General features: G+C 45.1%; 1 protein-coding gene across 3 annotated transcripts in view; it reads right to left on the bottom strand.

Moving 5' to 3' along the window:
- Positions 1-20,264, bottom strand: part of SPAG9 (sperm associated antigen 9) — a 1,633,747-nt gene that overhangs the window by 1,341,483 nt on the left and 272,000 nt on the right. For all 3 annotated transcript variants that reach the window (XM_085617154.1, XM_085617155.1, XM_085617156.1), the window contains 2 exons: positions 13,833-13,986; positions 68-257 (listed from right to left, as the gene is read on the bottom strand). In XM_085617154.1, the coding sequence (XP_085473280.1) occupies positions 68-257; positions 13,833-13,986 (344 nt within the window). The remainder of the gene's footprint in view (positions 1-67; positions 258-13,832; positions 13,987-20,264) is intronic.

The following is a 20,264-nucleotide window of genomic DNA, read 5'->3' as shown; positions in this document are numbered from 1 at the left end:
CCTCAGTTCCAAATGCTAACATAACATGACTTATTACAAATAACTAAAAAGAAATGTGTGGGCTTACCCGTAGACGTAGTTCTAGACCCTTGAACTACTTGCACTCCAATGGTCTTGTTGTCTAGCGAGGTTCTATTCCTGCTTGGACTTTCATGAGGCTCTTTCAGGGAACTAGAAATGGTAGCACTCTCTGAATCCACTGGAGAAGGTACAGTTCTAGACGTCAAACCTGCTGGGTGTATATCTGATAGTTCTTCCTAGTTATAAGAAAAATGCTATAATTAATTCAATCTCCAAAACAAAGTAGGAATAGAGGACAGCTACAAACTAGAGTCGATCTTCTAGAAACAGTCTGCCTCGCTAGACCTTCAACAAAGGAAAATGAGTTCTTCATCTTCTGTGATAGCTATAGTTACAGCCTGATCCACAAAATTAACATTCCTAAATATGACACTGGTCAAAAACTGAGCAGGAAGTAAGAAGGAAGAAAAAAGAATGATGCGTTTCATTAACCTATATAATGAAGACTTCTGATACAGTCCACACAAGTGGAGTGAAGAAGAAAAGCAGTGTAAAAGTTTTCAATCCAAACAACCCAGGACAATCGTGACATCACAAACAAAATGACAATTATCCACTGCCAAAAGTCAAGAGTTTTTGGTTGCCTGGTAAATGTTTCCTGAGCTATCAGATCATTATCTAATCTGTAAATTCAAAGAGCAGGGCAAATAGAAAGGGGTCTCAACACAATTAGTGCCTATAGTTGCAGTAGATGCAAGGAAAGCATAGAGAACAGTGAATGCTAGAAATGCATTAGCGCATGCGAATAATAAAATATAAAGTGTAAACAAACAGAAAATACTTAATTTATTAAAACTAACCAGAGGTAGAAATATAGAATTTCTAATCCCCTCATATGTCTCCTTAAGTCACATATACTGAGGGAAGCCTTTGTTTATCTTTGGTTTAGAATTAAGGAGCTGGAAGCTCCTTATGTGCGGTAGAGAGTTCCATCAGACACTTTTTTGCGTCACCAAAGTGGCCTGAGCATGGGATTTGGCAGTTAGGAAAGTTATTGTGAGAGCACTGTACGCCCTGCTTCTCCCGCTTTAGTGGTTACACCCTCTCCTACATATTCGCGAATCTATGAATGTTAAGGGTTGGATAGTGGGGGTTGTTAGACGGCGGGAGACCTGTATTTGAACTGCATTCGTATGACCTTGGTGGATATGGGAAAGCACCACGGGGTTGATGATCGAGTGTTTCTGTAATATGCAAGCATTTTATGCACGGTCCGAGAGATATGGCGCACCTTCCCGGAAGAGCCTAAGCAGTCTCATGTACTTCGGGTAATTTAAAGGCATTATTTCTTGATTAAAAGATGCCCTGAAAGCTGATAGGATGACAACTGTTACAGTATGCCGTAAGGCATGGGACTGGGAATTTGAAACTCTAATATCAGACAATGAACGGTGCAGGGCAAGAGCACCGGTGAGTGAGATAGTCAGCAACGCCCACTTCAAATTGGTACACTTTTATTTTCTTCACCATGCCTACCTGACCCCAGCAGCCAGTTTGCGTAGGGCGTACCCGGCGAGGACACCGAGATGCATTAGATGTGGGACCACACCTGTGGAGTTATGTCATGCGGCATGGAATTACACACAACTCACCTTGTACCTGAGTGAAGTATGTGAGGAAATACGTAGAGTGAAATGGGTAGCCATGGAAATCACAATTCGTCATTGTCTGCTGGGTCTGCTACCCCTTCCCAAGAAGTGGAGGAAAATGCGATATATTACACAATAAATTTGTCCAGCTGGGCCTGATGCTGGCACGCAGCCGCATAGCTATACATTCGGTCAGTTTTAAGCCCCTGGCGCTCACTAGATGGAGAGCGGATCTGCTGAAGTGGGCAGTGACCAAGGAGTGTAAGCTTCTGGGAGTGCCTACGGACAAACATGCGGAAAGGGATCTTGAGATGTGGCTGAGTATGTTGGGGAAAGCCGTGGGGAACGAAGTGAAGGAGAGGACCAGGGTGGGATTGATGAAGAAGAAGACACTGTTATGAGTGGGGAGCATGAGCAGTGGGAAGCATTGGACTCACGAGTATCACCCAATAGTGAACATTGGATCTGACAGTAGTGCCTTCGAATATGTGTTGCGTCAGAAAATGGGCTCTCCTCCCCCCGCTAACCGCACATTGTATAGTGGTAATGTGTACGAAAGAGGAAGGGGCTTTTGTTCTTTCTTCTATTTCTCACGAAGTTGAGAGTATACACCCTTGCCTAGACTCTACACCCACCACACATACCTAAATGAAACTGTCTGTGTCAAACTGTAACTATGCTGCAATGTAATTTCTCTGTACTTCTTGTTGGTGGAAAGCTGAATAAACACATTTTCTTTTTAAAAAGGAGCTGGGTGTTCAGATGATTTCCATAATTCCCCCCAGAACTGCTTCTTCTCAAAAAGGGGAGAAAAATGAGGTGCAAGTTTGCCCAGTATGGCCTAGTGCTTGCACGGCGGAGCAGTCATACATTGGAACAGCCCTAACCCCCCCAACTCTGCCAAAGTGGAGGACTGACTATTTGGAGCAGGCAGCCGCAGAAGAGTGTTGGCTCTGGAAATTACGGACTGACCAATACACTGAAAGAGACTTGGAGTGTTAGGGTAACATGCTGGAAACATTAGCAAGGAATGGCACGGCCCAGGGTAGCGGCTGAGTGTCAGCCACACTAAATGGAGGAAAAGCGGCCTCAGTGATTCTGGACTCTGAGGCTGGTCTGATTGAGCAGCTGCATTTTCTGCCCGTACACTCACCTACCCATTCCACAACTAGCAGGACCGCCACTGAAACATAGGTGACCAAGGCCTTTGCATAACTCTCACCACCATGTGTGAATAGATGGATGCTGATCTTTTCAGTGTGTACCCTCTCCAATTCTCTGTCCTCACCTCGGAATCGCTACTGCAGTACCTACCATGTCTATAGTGTGTAATTGCTTGACGATACTATAGTGCACTGTTGATTTTTGTATTGACCGTAAAATTGAATAAACACTTTTTTTTATTTTTTAAACCTTCATAAATTGCTCTGGGTCATTGGTAAAGATTCCTATGCAACTGAATCAGTTGTCCACTACCAACAGGGAAGCTTTCGACAGCATACCCCAGGTCCCAGTCCCCCACCAGGTATAATACGGATTTGTGCTAGCTTATTCTGTATGGGTAACAGCCTTTACGGTTTTTACCACGTTCTGCCTTTCCTGCGCACTTTTCAGCACGCGTGTTTTTACCATATGTATGTTTTTACAACGCATGCCTTTACCACTCATTTAAGGTAAGTTGAGGTGTTTGGGGGGGTCTGCCCCATACGAACACATTATGTATATATATACACACACACACACACATCACATGCATTAACCACACATTTTTTACCAAGCATTTCTTTACAACGCTTAGGTTTATTACAACACGTTGTTCCATCATATAACCATCCGGTAACCAGAGTAATCCTCGAAGCTGCCAAAAATGTCAAAGAGGGGGCCTGGCCTGGTTTTGGGATCTGGAAGGTAGAGCAGGGCAACGTTGGTGTATCAGGAGATTGTATTTTTTTCCCATTCTGCCATGACGCCACTATCGCTAGGGATGTGTGTGGTTCTAGATCTAGGCTGCCGGGGCTCCATTAATAGGGCGAAGGGGGGCAGAGGGAATACGGAACCCTGTCTGGTTCCTCACTCCAGTGGGAAGATCTTGGACACCTCTCCTTTCACTCGTACTGCAGCCGGAGGCTCCCTGTATAGGAGGGCCACCCAGCTACAAAATTGGGCCTGAATCCGAAATGTTTTAGCACCAAGTAAAGCCAGTGGGCGGACTCAAATGCTTTTTTTAGTATTAGTAGAGCAACAAAACAGTTATACAGCCCCCTCTGGTTCAGTCAAGTGGTCCTGCGGAGCATGAACTAGTTTTGGTCATAGCGAATGAGTGATGCAATGGCTTTAAGACTACAGGTCGGTATGGCTACCAGTAATTTGGTCTTGACATTAGGGAGTTAAATGGGGCAGTAGGATGCAAAAAAAATCCTGGATTTCACCTATTTATATATTATTGCAATTAGTGCATGTAGGAAGCTGGATTTCTGTTGCAGTAACTCCCCGACTTTTTGCCAGATTTCTGATGCACTTTGACTTGATCTCCCCTTGGTCCCTGCCAATCAGGTTCCCAGGGCCTGTGATCTTTCCCAAACACTGTACCTTTGTACCCCCAATTGGCACCTCTCTGGCCACATGTAAGTCCCTTGTCAATGGCACCATATACGTACCAAGGGCACTTTGACCAGGGAAGGCCTCTAAGGACTGCACCACATATTGTGCCACCCTTAGAGGTCCTGTACCTTAACACACACACTGCCATTGCAGGTTGCATGTTTTGGTGCAGAGAAACGTGACGAGTCGACATGGCACATATACCTGTGTGTCATGCCTGCAACCCACTGGCTATGGTATAGGTAAGATACCCCTCTAGCTGGGTGCACTATATCAATGGTGAGGGTAGAGTTGCATGAGCACTGTACCCCTACAGTGTCTAAGTCCATTCTTAGACATTGTAAGTGCAGTAAAGCCATAAAAGAGTATATCGTCTGGGAGTTTGTCATTACGATAAAGTCATGTTGATTGGGGATTTAAATTATTGGTACAATGACCCGGAAGCAGGACCCCAGGCCACAGAACTTTGTGAGCTTCTTTCCTGAGGTCTAATGCCGATAAGGGCATACATCAGGCCTTGGTGCTTCTGGACTTGTCAGCAGCGTTCGACACGGTGGATCATACTATCTTATTACACCGTGTCGAACAGGCCGGCCTGCGAGGCACGGCTCTCGGATGGGTCAAGTCCTTTCTGAATGACCGATTCCAGGCTGTCAAGCTTGAGAACTTCACGGCACCCAAACTCTCCACCACCTGCGGCGTTCCGCAGGGCTCGTCATTGTCCCCCCTCCTGTTCAATCTGTACCTCAAACCGTTGTTGTACTCTTTGAAAAACAGGAAGGTTACAATATACAACTATGCGGACGACCTGCAGCTCATATTCCCACTAAACTCCACAGACTCCGTTGAGGAATTCCAGGCCACTATGTTGCACATTCAAGGGTGGATGGAGATGAACCATCTAAAACTCAACCCCGGAAAGACCGAGCTGGTACTCCCGGGTAAAAGTGCAACCAGCTGGGGCCCTCATTTTTGGCCGCCCTCAATGGGATCTCCCCCGCCTCCCTCCCCATCGGTAAAAAGTCTTGGGATCACCCTTAAAATCGATCTCTCTTTAAAAAGTCAGGTGGGAACTGTGATCTCTTCATGTTTCTTCCAGCTACGGAAGATTAAGAAGATTGCTCATCTGCTCACGCACTCTGCCCTCATCCAGGTGGTAATTGCCTTGGTCCTCTCCCGCTTAGATTTCTCTAACTCCATTTATCTAGGCATCCCCTCGGCTCTCTATAATCGCTTGCAGATTGTGCAAAATCAAGCGGCCAGACTAATATTTAAATGCAATGGTAGGAGTTTGGCGAAACCACTGCTAGCCACTCTTCATTGGCTACCTATAGCCCAACGGGTAACCTTCAAAGTGGGCTGCCTGGCCTTTAAGGCTCTTCATGGAAAAAGCCCCAAGTTTTTAAACCATCTCATAAAGAAACACGAACCGACTCGTAATCTCCGCTCTGCCCACCTGTGCCTCCTCACCTTGCCCCTCTTTAAAAAAGAAACGCCTCGGCGGATGCCGATTTGCCTATTGGGCACCAAAGATCTGGAACTCGCTTCCCTTATCACTCCGGAGTTGCACGAATCTAATGAATTTCTGGGGTGCACTGAAGACCTGGTTGTTCAAACAAGCACACGGTTAGGATATTGCTTACCATCTTCTCTCTTCTCTAGCGCCATGAAACCTCTGGGTGCCCGTGCGCTTTACAAATCACGAATAACATAACATAACATAAGAGCACTATAATGGCTTTACTGAATTCTGAGAAGTTTGGTATCAAACGTCTCAGCATAATAAACCCACACCGATTCCAGTGTGGGGTTTATTATACAATACAGGGAATCTTAGAGATGCCCCCTGAAAAACGACCAGCCTCTGGTGGGTTCCCTGACTGATACACACCAGCCTGCCACCACAAGACATGTTTCTGAGCCCCTAGGGTGGGAGCCTTCGCTCCCTGACCCCAGACACAAAGCCTTTACTGGTCGGAGGTGGTGACACCTCCCAAAGGCCAGGAAGAGCCATCTGTGGCAGGGGAGCTTCAATGGCTTGGCCGCATTTGTGACACAACCCCCAGCCTCTCCTGCTACAAGGAGCAGGCCCTCTTCCTGTCTCCCCTCCTTTTCAGTGGGAAGACAGGCGGGAAAAATTAGCACAGCCCAGAAGGTGTGCCCACCTCTGCCAACCCAACCCCTCAGGTGGGGGAGGTGAGGTGAAGCCCACTCTTCAGTGCCTGCCATCTTGCAGATGGCAGGCACTCTCCAATCAGGATTATGGATTGTGCACACTCCTCCACGTGAGGTGAGCACACCAAGAGTGTAGTCACCCTAAGGTCAGTAGCCCATTGGCTACTGACCTCGAGACCCCTAAAATGCCCTCTAAATACAGTATTTAGGGGGCAGCTCTGAACAAAATAGACAGATTCCCACAACCTACGAAGAAGAAGGCCAAAAGAAGGCGCCCAGCACAGGGGACTGCAGAGAGCAACTGTCTTGGCCTCAGCCCTACCGGTCGTTTCCAGAGATCCTGTGCCAAAAGTCACCTTGTCTTGCAGCAAGCAACCTCCAGAACCCCTGGAAGGACTGAATGTCTTCCACAAAGACCTGATCTCCTGTGAAAAGCAGCTCTGTTCAAAAGATTCTCCAAAGCAAGACTCAGAGCCTACTGAGGACAAAGAAACCAGACGCCTGGAACCACCACTTCACCCGTAGCCAACGGCCCAAGTTAGAGTGGCTCTCCGGTCCCAGCGAGGTCCCCCAGCGCTCCAGAGTCTGAGTCCACCGTGGGCTGACCCCTCCAGGACTACCCAACGTTATCTGCAGCCTCTGCATGGAGACCCCCCCCAATCGCGAGTGGCCCGGTAAGGTGAAATCTGACCTCAAAAGACACCCCTGTATCCAGCCGCCCAGCGCCCTGGAGAAAAGAACCCGAGGTGGACTTACGTCCCTGAGCCATCCAACTTACCTGCCCAGCTGTTGGTTCTTCCCAGAAGTCTTCCTGGACCAAGCCTGCAGCCAAAATCGGCAACTTGAAAACAACAGGGCACCTGGCGCCAAAACAGTGCCCTGCACCAGGTCTCCCCAGTGCCGCTGTGGGTGCACCTTGTGTGCTAACTCGAATCCCCATTTGCCCTGGGCCTAAGTCCAGGAGCTTTGCTCCCACAACCTTGTGGACTGCCCCTAAGCAGCCACCAACCGGAGGCCCCCTATCCCCATTGGATAACATTGGGCCTCAGCACTCTGCACCCGGCCGCACTAGTGCAGCTGAGGAGAGTGCATCCTTACCGTTAAACCAATAACACTGTTTTCTCCCATAGGACTGCATTGACTGCTTTTCTGTGAAAATTCTTCTAGGTGTGGAGTTGGTTTGTCTAAGACCTTGAAAAACTGAGAGTTTCTTACATGGTGGTGTAATTTTGCAGCTTGAAGAATTTTCTGGATTCAGATGCTCTGCATTATCCCGCCATCTAGTGGTTGGGTCCGGAATTGTAGTATTTCTTCTTTTTAGGTCTCACCTACGCAGCGCGCATGCGCTGATTAGGAGGAGACCTTTAGGAATCGATTTGCTTTTTCTGGCAAAAACATGCAAGCTTTGCATTGCTTTCAATGGCAACGCGTGCACGTTCGGCGATTCCCCAGCGGGAGCGAGCTTTGGGAACATCCGTTTGTAAGTAACTTTCAAACAGATGGTGCCCCTGCTCGCTCCCGCAAGAGAAATGCGATGTGTGCTCTCAGCCGCACTCCCCACACCCCTTCCACTTGTTAACCCGCTGTAGGTTGGTGTTTTACTGCCTTGAGCTCTATTGGCGCCTTTTTGTTGTCCAAGATGCACTGTAAATTTTGAGTGCACTAACACACAAAATGTAAGAGCCGAGTGTCAGTGACACCAGGCGCTAGCGAGGCGAGTGCTCATTTGAAAGAATAGTTTGTGTCACGGTGATACATTTACCTGTTTATGCCATAAAAGCATGGTTATCTCAGCCCCAGCAGCTGACTGCGGGTATGTGACCAGCGCACGCAACCTTTCCCAGAATCCTTCTCACGTGCACAGGCTCATTAAAGTGTCCTTGTGTAACGTAACTAGAGCTTATGTAAAGTGCTCCAAAACCTTTCGGTCGAGTTTGCGCTATATAAATCTGTCTAAAAAAAAAGTGGAATGACACATTTGACCGAGGAGGTGGAAGCGGCACTGCTACCGCAATTCTGCCAAAGGCAAGCCCATCTGCGCCCGTCAGCCTCCTGGAGACAGCCGGTACCGGCCACGCTGTCGGTAAGCTCCCCACTTCTAGCCCTCCCCTTTGGTACAGCAGTAATAGGCTCCGTGAATTGAGCGAGGGTGTGAGCTGCCGTTCCCCTCTTCTCCCTTACCTGGATCCCGTTACAGTGGTGTGTCCCCGGTGTAGCTAGGCGGTCTCAACTGCAGAGAAAGGTCTCTCATGCAATCAGAGAGTCCCAGGCAACTCCGGTCCCTGCAATGTAGGGAGCGGTCCCATGAGCCAGGCAAATTACGAGGCCTGCTCCTCAACACTCGGTCAATGAGGAAACATGCCCTAAATATTTACGATTTGCTAGAGGACATAAGCCCGGATTTTATGTTCTTAACGGACACTTGGCTCAACGAAGCCTCCAACCCGACTATTACTACGGCTATCCCTATGGGTTATTAACTGGTCAGGAAAGACCGCCCCTGCGATATGGGTGAGGGCACAGCTATTATTTTTAAAAATCATTATTCTTGCACTTTGGTCCTTGTTGATGATGTCATCGGAGCTGAAACTCTTGGGTTTCATTTGGTAGTATCCCCCCCATCAATCGCTGGCGGGTATTCTAGTGTATAGACACCCTGGACCTACCGGGTTGTTCCATGAGTCGATTAGCAATGCAGTCTCCACTTTGGCGATGAAATACAAACACTGACTTGTATTAGGCGACTTCAATATGCACCTGGATAAACCGGATAACCCGGACGCCACCAGACTAAGGGAATCTTTGTATATTTTCACGCTGATGCCTTTTATCCAGTCCCCTACCCGCGAGAAGGGCCACATTCTGGATCAGGTTTTTTCCTCAGTAAACATTGAAAATAGTCCCACCTCCCCTTACCCCTGGACTGGGATCCCATCCTTTACGGAGTTCCCCCCTCTCCCCTTGACTACTTCCTCTGAAACTATGAAAACTTTGAAGTCGGGGCTGCTTCTGATCCATGCCCTGCTACCACCCTAGCATCAATAGCGGAGATTATCAACTCATTGGTAAATCATATTTTGAATGCCTCGTTTCTGCTCGAGCAGGTCCCCGTAAGGGGGAAGAAGGCGTTAATACTCACCCTTCTGAAAAAGCCAACTTTGGACCCGGAGGTAGCCTCAAACTATAGAAAAATATGTCCACTCGGATACCTCCTCCTTTGTGGAAACTAACCACATAATGCATCAGAGTCAATCTGGGTTCAGGCCTAATTTCAGCACTGAAACGGCGCTCCTAGAAATCTCGGGGGCCATCAAGGACGTCCACGACAGGGGTGGCAAAGCCGTACTGATTTAACTAGATCGATCGGTGGCCTGTGATACCGTCCCTTACGACCGACTTGGGGGGGGGGGGGGGGGGGGAGAGACACGGTACTCAAGTGGTTTGCCTGTTTCCTGACAGACTGCCAACAAACAGTCTGGGCTCCGCCTTTCTCGGTTTCCATTCCCCCCTTAAAGGTGGGAGTCCCGCAGGGCTCTATTCTCAGCCCTACACTGTTTAATATTCATATGTCTCCCCTAGCAAATCTGGCTGACACTCATGGAGCAAAGATAGTGTCGTATGCGGACAACACTCAGCTGCTCTTTACCTGTGACAAGGACGCAAACTTCAGAGGCGAAGCGATCGACTCATCCTTATCGAAGGTGTTTGCCTGGCTCCAGCTAAATCAATTGAAATGCAACTCCGAAAAATCAGAAATTATACTTTTCGTCCTGCCCCCCAACATTTTGTGGCAAAACTGGTGGCCATAGGCCATGCATCCGCCTTCTACCTCAGTTAACCAAGTCAAAAACCTGGGGGTGGAAATGGAAGACACCCTAAATATGAAATCACAGATCTAAGTGGTAGACGGACAATGTTTCGGCCTTCTGAAAATGTTAAAACAGTTTTTACCCCTCCTTCCGATTCCCCACAGGAAAATAGCGATCCAGGGCCTGATCGGTTACAGACTGGACTACCTTAACATCCTGTACCTCGGACTACCGGAATACTTACTTACCCGCCTACAGGTGGTCCAAAACACTGAAGCCAGGGCTATACTCTTTCCCGGCCCGAGGACGCAGATGTCCCCCCCATCTGGAATCCCTTCACAGGCTTCCTATCCACAAGGGGATCCACTTCAAGACTCTTGTCTTGGCCTTTAAGGCCCTTCACAACATTGTAGCCCCTTATCTTAGGAAAAGAGTGCAGTTTAACCACCCTCGGGCACTCTGCGCTCCTCGATCTCGCTGGCACACACTCCCGTGTTCCTCCACTCTCGATTGGAGGTCTATCTTTTCAGGTGCAAGCTGCCAAACTCTGGAACCATATGCCGCCAACTCTAAGACAGATGCATGACCTTCTTTTTCAGGAAGTTCCTAAAAACTTGGTTGTTCCAGCAATAGCCTTTGCGTCATCTTAGTTAGTCTGATTTGCCCTTTTGAGTAGCTGCGCGCTCTACAAAAACCCCGTTAAAATAACATAAATTTGCCACACAGTAACTCTACTGCCTGACCCCGGCAGCGCCACAGGCAGAAGCAGGACATGACGTACTACGACTATTGTGAGCAGTTTTGGGGGTTTTTTTGTTGCAGTTTTTATAAAGAGCGAACTCGACCGAAGGTATCAGAGCGCTTTACATGAGGACTAGTTGCGTTACAGATGCACACGTTCATTTTTTGTTTGTTTTTAGGCATGGGAAGATTAAGTGATTTACCCAGAATCAAAAGAGGTTTGAGCCTACCTCTAGACTCCAACATGGTTCCCCCACTTCAAAGTCGGACGCTCTAGCCATTAAGCCACAGCCTCTTGACAATGAGTACTCCATTGGCCCCAAATTCTTACACTGTAGCCCTAGCACGCCAATGCTAAGACAGCCAGCGCCAGTCTGGCTGCAGCAGCATGCACGCCACGGCGCGCCTGCTACTCCAGCTTTAAGTTTCAGACTGACTCAGCATGGGAATTACCAGCACAATGGCTTGACCCTGGGGCAAGGTCTAATGCCTATAATGCGTGACTAATTCATTTCAATGCGGTGATGCGGACCACCACATTGAAATACATTAGTCTAACGCATGATGCTTGGTACTTGGCAGGGCTGGATCCAGGTTTCAGCGAGGCTCAAGGGGTACAGGGATAAAGGGGGTGCAGGGGGTGCTTTATGTAGTAAGGGTGCACTGGTTCCCTCAGAGCAGCCACGTGTGCGGAGCCAGTCACCTCCAGTCTGCCATTTTGGGCCTCGGCCGCAGTTCCGGGGTGTCCACTCTCTCTGTGTCCCCAAGAGACACCAGCTGCTTTTTCTTGAGGCAGGCAGCTGATAGTCCCCGGAGCCTCTATCAGCAGAAGAGGGGGGGGCTACGCCAGTTTGAAGGATTACGCCACACTTGGGTTACACCCCAGGAACTCAGCCAGACATGTCTGGCTTTATTGCGGTCTGGGCCAGGCCCCTTAAGTCTATAGAATATCTTTACAAGCAAAGGCCTCAGTTTGCAAACCTCACTGTAGTCACCTTAGGGTTAGCTTTCTGCAGAGCCAATAAGAGTGCCTTTACTGGTGCTATTTGAGAAGTGTAAGAGTTATAAGGTTTAAATTCAGAACAATCATCTTATGCTCTAAAGTATTTGTATTTTATGCCTGTACTAAGCTGAGCTGAGTCATCTTCATTAAAGACACTCCGAAAGACATGTGAGGAGTGAGTGGAATTGTCTGTCGGTAGTGCAAAAACATCTGGTTCCAAAGGGTGGGGTTAAACCCAAACTGTACATCTGTTTCTCTTTCAAAGTTCAATTCACCAAACAGAGATGTAAGGCTTTATAAATTAGAATCCTTGCCTTTGTGACAGCTTCCCAATAGGAACAGAAGGGACAATAATTATCTTCATTCCCAGATAGTGTATTTTCCTTGCATAAACAGATTTATGCACTGGTGCAAATATCTCTCCTGTAGTAGAGTACAGATGTAGTTTGTTTGCAATGGATGTAGTTTCCCTTCACAATAAATAGCATATATACATTCTTAAGTACTTGGGACCACCTTAATTCAAAATAATAAATATGTTAAACCTAGTCTGAAAATATGTAGCTATGAACATGTATTTATGCAATAATGTCAATGACTTAGTGTGCTCTTCCTTACAGTCTGCTTCAGTGCTTGATTTGTAAACAAATAAGTTCATGTGCCCAAAGTATTTCACAAATGTTCACTGCAGCTAGCTACTCCCACTGAGGTACAAAAGACACCTGCACCAAGGTTACTTACGAATAACGCTGGTGTGGCAAGAATGAAATGTCCCCAAAATTGTTAAACCTCATTTAGGTTTGCAGTTTGCAGAGTGTAATTGGTGGCTGTAGTATACTATACTCCTCGTCAAAACCAATCATTCACCCTTCTTCCTCACCATACAATTCTTATCTCAGAAAAATTACTTTTTGAAAAAGCGATTTTAGATTTTCTGAAAAAAACTGTATTATCTTCTCAGGAAAATCATTTGCAATTATAACTTCAATATAAGAAACCACCACTTTATTGTCTTGAAAGATTTACATAATTATTTAAGCAGAAAGCACTGGGGCAATGTTTCTTAACCTGAATTGCCTTTTGGTAGATTAACCCTATTGGCAGAATTACATTGAAGGGAAAGAGGAAAGCTTTGGTGTATTCCAGAAAATAGCTTGGCCTCCAGCTCTCTGATGGAATTTGGGTGCATCAATATACAGCAGTTGCAGGCAGAGGGGCCATGTTCAGAACCAGGCACTACATGCAGATGTCATGAGTGTCCGAAAAGCTTTGAACAGCCAAACCTTCCAAGGAGACATACGACCTAGATGCAGAAGGATTTCACTAGTGATGCACAGTGAATAGCTATGGACTAGATCAATGAGGCATATAAAAATGAGAATTACCGTCAGTTCACCAGTTGGCACCTTATATAATCCAATGTCATCACATCCGGGGTTGGTGGAGTTGTGGCAGAGGCAGCATTGTGAAACCTGGCTAGCTGTTCCTGGGGGAAAAGGCTCTAGACCCAATCTGGCACATGGGGCTATTCATAAGCTGGAGATACTTCACGAAGAAGTAACCATCAAAAACTGTATAGTGAAACATCAGACTAAAACATTTAACTGCATTAATTTTAATAATTTTTTGTGGTTCTGGATACACAAGAGTGTGTGTCTTTGAGTTCCTTCCCACAATTCTTTCAATCTTAAACAACATTTTCAAAAAATCCTAAGAACGATGATTAGAAGGCCAGCAGCAAAAGTGAAATTGACTTTGTCCAAGAATGGAATAAACAGCTTATGTTACGGTAGCTTTCATCTTTGGAAACTTCATGAATTTTTTGTTCCTTACCTTAAGACTAGTGTTGAAGCATGGCTTGCCTGGTTCTTCAAATTTCCATGTTTCTGATCTTTGTATTTCAACTATCTCTTTTGGAGTGTCAGGAATAATTAAAGTGTTGCCTGCAGGCAATGGAAAGATTCCAAGTGAAACAGGACGGTCTTTCCTGAAATGAAAGGAGTATATTATTTCATTATGTTCAAAACTGTTGTATGTATCATTACATTGCTATCTTTTTCAGTTAAATACACATCACATCACTGATACCCTCGTTTTTAGCTCACCTTCCTGGTTGTAAAAGCAGTTTCAAACTTTCAAATGGGCTCACCCTCCTTTCTAACTACCATAAAGGTGAGAACACCTATTAGTTTTGCCAATAACATGAATGCAGAGCTGTTGGCAATGCTAAAGTTGGTCTGTAAAGTATTGCTTAAAAAAAGGTAGAACAAAGAAGCATTTCAAAATACTGAGCAAAAAGCAAACATCGTTTAAACTCTCATAACTGTACACTGAACTTAATGTTTTCAATTATGATAAATAGATTTTTTTTTTCAAAAGCTTTTCACTCAGGAACTCCTGACAGAATTTAAAAGATTAGGTATGCATCAGAATGTAAAGGTAAATGCTGGCCAAGGCCTAATTTACATTCCACAGGATTCAGCCATGTGGTCCTCTGCAGCAGCCCAGGGAGCAGATTTTTGGACCTCCAGGAGAAGTGTCTAGCTAAGCGCACCATCGACCTCAGAGGGCAGGAAAAGGCTCTTTCACCAGCACCATAAAAGGCTGTGTGTGTCAAAGCTTGTGTTTTCATGCAACATGTAAAATGTAGGAGATACCACACGAAAGACCTTAAAACTATACCAGGGTATTCCTATAAAGTGCGCTCCTCAAATTTCATTCTATGCAGTTGACCTTTTATAGTGTGTAAAGAATAGCAGACCAGATTTACAAAGGATAGTGGATGCCCTACAAGTATTTGGAAATAACTCCAGCCTCCAGGTGAACTGGAGCAAATTCTGGTTTTATCCAATACAACAATGGAGGTAAATCGTGGTGAAGTGATTAAGAAGAATCCCATTACCTTAAGATATATTTGTGGATACAAGTGTACTACTCTGACCCTGATCTGCAGGAGGGAACGCTGGGGCACACAATTAATGGGTTACACTGTCAGTGGCCTTTTGGTGGACATTGCACTGTCTGTTGCTGGACTTGTAGCGCTGTCTAAAATTGTGATGCTACATAGGCTTCTTTACTACTTTGCCAATATCCTTGTTATTGTCTGAAATGCAATCTTCAGGGAGTTAAACTCCCTGCCTGGAGATCTCATTTTGATTACTTATAGATGCAGGGTGGCAAGTAGAGAGACACAGATTTTGAGTTGTACTATATAGCAGGTCAAACACAATGGATTATTCACTGGCTGGACTGTCACAATACATTGAAGTGGGCGAGGAATTCACAACCAATGAACACTGACACAGACTGCTATCACATATCACAAAACCCCTGCAATCTCTCCTAAAGTTACTGAGAGTTTGCATCACTATTTTGCTAGAGCTTTACTAAGGACTTAATTCACAGTACCATATGCCCCAATGATTCTAATAAATAGTCTGTCAGAAAACACAGGATTTAAATCCAGAGAACAGCCTCAGAAAACACCCCATATCACAAATTTGGGATGAATTGTTGCCCTTCAAATAGGTCGCCAAGAACGAGACACCTCCTTAAGTGCTGTAGTTTAATAACTAAATGTGGCCCAAACCATCCAAAACTGTCACATACATAGAAAAAGCACTCTGGCCTGGCAACACTGGGTCATAGACCTTCCCTTCTTTCACCCTCTTCTTGGACATATAAAAGCAGGGCTGATGGCTATAACCTCAGTACACTGCAAGTTGATATGCTTCGGGGGGGGGGGGGAATATACCTACACTTTTCCCTTTTTGATCAGTGTTCCTCTCACTCCACAGACCACCGTAGCCCGGAACACTATATACAGTATATGTGACGCTTAGAACGTTTAGTTATGTCTGCCATAATGTGTGTATGAAGTTACTTTTTCTTCAAATTGGGGGAAAACAACTTTGTTTTATGGATAGTTCAAGGTGGATGTGTATTGGACTCGATGGATGCTTTTATGTCCTCCATATGAGAACAATATGTACTGTCATATCCCTCCAATACAGACTAGGATACATTCTGTTCCAGGTAGCAAAAGCAACAGCTGTAAATGTATGTACAACTCAAACATATTGCAACATGTGAATATTACAGTGTATTGATACAGGAAGAACGCAACATCTATTCTGTTTGTAATGGAGACAACATGCAGACGAATAAAGCCTTATGAACTCGATTTACTTACGAGCAACATGAAAAATGTCTTAGCCCTTGCTAATTTTTCTCCAGTAATAATAAAGATTTTTCTAGTAATTGTGGAAGTGTCTTCTAATTTCAGACTAAGGAAATCCTTCTGAATTGGATCAAAAATATGTTTATTAGATTATATGAAAGAAATATCTTGTGAATGCTGAAAAAAGGACACATTACAAAATCAACAGCTGCTGACAAAATTAGGCGATCTGTATGCCCTAAAATGTTTTTAAGCTGTAAGGTTTAGCATGGCAAATGTGATGCTCTTTTATCAAGTACAAACTTACATAGTTGCACTATAAATGTACTGGGTTTAGAATTGGGTTTAGACTTTGCAAGCCTTCAAAAGTATAAACAATACAGCTTTCCATAACCCTAACATTCAATTCTGAAGCAGATGATAAAACACTGGCTGAACTAAGAGTGTAAGAGGGAGTAGCAGGGAATTTATGGAACAAATCTAAATCCTCAAACTGATAAAGCAAGAAGGAGCAGATTTAGAAAGCCTTTCTTCATTGATGAATTTACTGATCCAGAGGCAAAAACTTGACCAGATAAAGGTTTCAATAAAAAGTCAAAAGACTAAATAAAGGGGCTCACCCTCTAGGTTATCTCACAAGATTATCCCATCAGGTCCCTTAAAACCTTCTTACAATGTATTTAAACACACAACATCTCACTATCAAATTTTGATTTCATGGAAACTATACCTCTCAAATGGTTCACAAACTCTAATCAGTTAACCTCTCAACAGCCACCACTGACCCATTACATTGGCTACTAGTGAGAACAGAAAGGGTGAATTTAGTCCTTGCAGTGGTGACCAAGTCTGTACAGTTCACAAAATCCTACAGAAAGTTATCTCTGATCATTCTCTCCGGATGACCCTAAGATAGTCTGTGCATAATGAATGTCAATAAATCAACTAGTTAGAATGCAGGAATGAACACTTCTTGATTTCACTCACCACCTTTGTGACATTTCCCTTTAACAAATCAATCTTTAGAGCAAAATGAAAGGCAATGCAAGCCCATACATTCTGGGACAGCATTCCTCACCATGAGACTTAAAGGAGACACAAGACCAGTCTATTGTCCAGTGCTGTCCAGGATCCATACAAGTGCAAGCCTCTACCCTCCACTCCAAAACTTCACCTTTCCCAAGCCCCCTGTTGGGATTAAAGGCCGACACTTGGGCTGCGAAGCTCTTAAAATGTGTTATTTTCTCATCTCAACAATCATGTAAGCCCACGGCTCTCTCGTTCTCCTATTTATTCCATGTGAAACATGATTGGAGGATAGAAGGCCATGTCCAACAGCTGAGGATAATAAACTCTAAGGACATCCCCGGAAAAGTCAGTTGTTTTCAGCCATGCATGGTGCTGTAAGGCCACTGATGAAGAAACAGCTCAGCCCAGCGAGTCAGTCGTATCCAGCCCAAACCGAATTGTGAACTTAGCTGCATATATCTCATTAGTCATAGCCTGAGAGAGAATGAATCAAAATGAGCAGGTAGTAGTGGTTGAACAATCGCCCCTGGTTAGAACATATCATTTTTGTGGGTACAGTACAGCAATGTCGGTGAAGTTAAAAATTGTGCTTTTCAGGTGTTTACACCCTACTACCAGAGGTTGCTGGTGAGACTAACAGCCTGAAACGGAGAGAAAGTGCACTTGTTCATTAACCTCTAGAATGCACAGGACTTGTTGTTAAAGGCGAACAGCGCAGTTCCACCAGAGTGAATTTTACAATGTTGGCCGGGGACCTGAGCAGTGCCTGGATACATAGATGAGAACGACAAATAGTTTTTTCACAGTCTTGACACTAGGACTTCAGACCATGCACTAAAAAATACACGGTCCCACTAGTGTTCTATTAATCACAGGCACACATCGTACTGTACTCTAAAGCACATATACCGGATGGTACTGGCTCTTTTTCGAGCCATCACACTGACTTTATGAAAATAGGTGTGTACCTACTGATACATCTTGCTTTCGGCTTACTGAAAGGTCATTCCATGTGATTTCAAGAGACGTCCTTAGTAAATGTTCTTAAAAACCTACTAATTGCCCTTTTTCTTCCCCCACTCCCATTTTATAGCAATACTTATTTTTTTAATTCAGTGACCTGGTCTACAATTGAGCTTTGGTCGAAATTTTGACTATAAGGAACGGTTTTCTTGTGGGCATAACTCTGCTCTGACACACTAGATGCAAGTTATTCATTACATATATGAAGTCATTACAAGTCTGAAAATTACATCTCTGCTATATTCTTTTGACAACGATGTGGTTTTATTTACTATTTGCATCAACTCCCTAGACGTTATATCCCTTATTAACGCTATTTTCTGAACATATCATATGTACACTACCTCATGTGGGTCTTCTCATCAAAGAGCGCTATTTTGAATAAACAACCTTATTTACTCTATAAAATTTGTTTACCATTATATTCGGATATTTATACTGGACGCTTTGGTTTGCGACACACGTGTGGATTCTTCAACTGTGGTCACTGAATTTGCTGGTCTCTTTTTAATAGCTATAACTTTTAGATGCTTTTAAACAGTCTATTACATCTTCACTGGTGGCAACCTTGTTCCTTCGTTATTTGGTTAATATGATGGACATCTTACACTTGGTGGAGAGTTTTCTATTCTTTTATCCATCACTTACGTTTCTTACTTTATTTGTCACTCTGGGTCTTTTATCATCACCTTGCTTTTGTAGCTTCACACATTTCTCTATGATAGCCCATCAAACATGTTTGTCTCTGTTTCCTATACATGTTAAATTTGACACTGGTTTGTAAATAACCTTAAGGCCTTGAAAAAGTCAATGCGTGAAGAAACACCTGACGGCTGTTTTCCAGTATTGAAGAAGACTATATCAATGTAAATGTACGGACGATCACAGAACCCTCATTACCTTCAATAAATCTTTGTTCAACACAAGTCCTTACTGTTTGGACTGTCAGACATTCATTGGACTTTTTAATGAAGTGCTACGGTTTCCTTCTTTATAGCTGGAGATAGTATTGCCCAGGCCTCCACCGGACCATAGGCAAACCCTGTGCAACCGAATCCCTCAAAGAATGGGAGTAACGGCCCAAAAGGCATGCGGTATTCACAGAGTCTCTTGCCAAGAACCAGTGGGGGCTCCTCCGGGCTCCTCCCGAACCCACGGGGTCTGAAGGCACGCCAGCAGCAACAGCCCGCCCAAATATTAGGTGCATGTCCTCATAGAACTTACGGAGTTGGGCGGAGATGACTCCAACTCCTGAATACATGGGGAGGCACCGAACCAGTCCAGGTACAAGCTCAACCTTGGAGCCAGTCCACGAATGATGAAGCTCTATTGTTGGATGACTTTGACAGACAGGGCGAAATCAAAGACCTCTTCAACTTCTTATGCTTCTTGCCCTTGTGGGACTTACACGATGACTTGGAGTGTAACAAGGATTTTGCCCTACATGACGGATCCAGAGACCTTCCTCTTGACCAGGATTGAGATCATCACAGCCAAGCACGTCAGGCAGCAAGACCATGAGGGAGCGCTCCCTTCAAGGCCTTGGGGTGCATGGTGCGTTTGTGGACACAGGTCGTCGTACTAGAGGCATCAGAGGCAAACAAGATACGGGTTAGTCACCGACATCTGCAAATGATAGCCACTGCAGGGCTTGAAGACGGCCATCCTAGTGGACATCTTGCCACAGCAGGAGAAAAATCTCAAAAAGACTTTTAGGGGGGAAATCTCTCTGTGGATCTGCACTGACTGGTGCAAAGAGAAAATAACTGACGTCCGTGCGCTGGTGTGGCGCATATATAGGCACTGCACGCGCCACTTCAGGCACAGACGGCAACATCACGAGGAGCCAAACAACACCACCTACCGGCAAACAGAGGTACTGATCCCCCTAAAGAATTTCCAAATCAGTCTGATATTTCTAATATAAAGAATCTGCAGCTAGACAGCTCCATTCGATTTTTGGAATCCAAAGTTTCTGAAAATGCAGGTGTGTCTATATAGGTGCTGAGTGCTTCTACAGACAAGATGATTGT

Source organism: Triturus cristatus, chromosome 7 (assembly GCF_964204655.1).
Source record: "Triturus cristatus chromosome 7, aTriCri1.1, whole genome shotgun sequence".
Taxonomy (NCBI): domain Eukaryota; kingdom Metazoa; phylum Chordata; class Amphibia; order Caudata; family Salamandridae; genus Triturus; species Triturus cristatus.
This window is presented reverse-complemented; position numbering and strand designations above follow the sequence as displayed.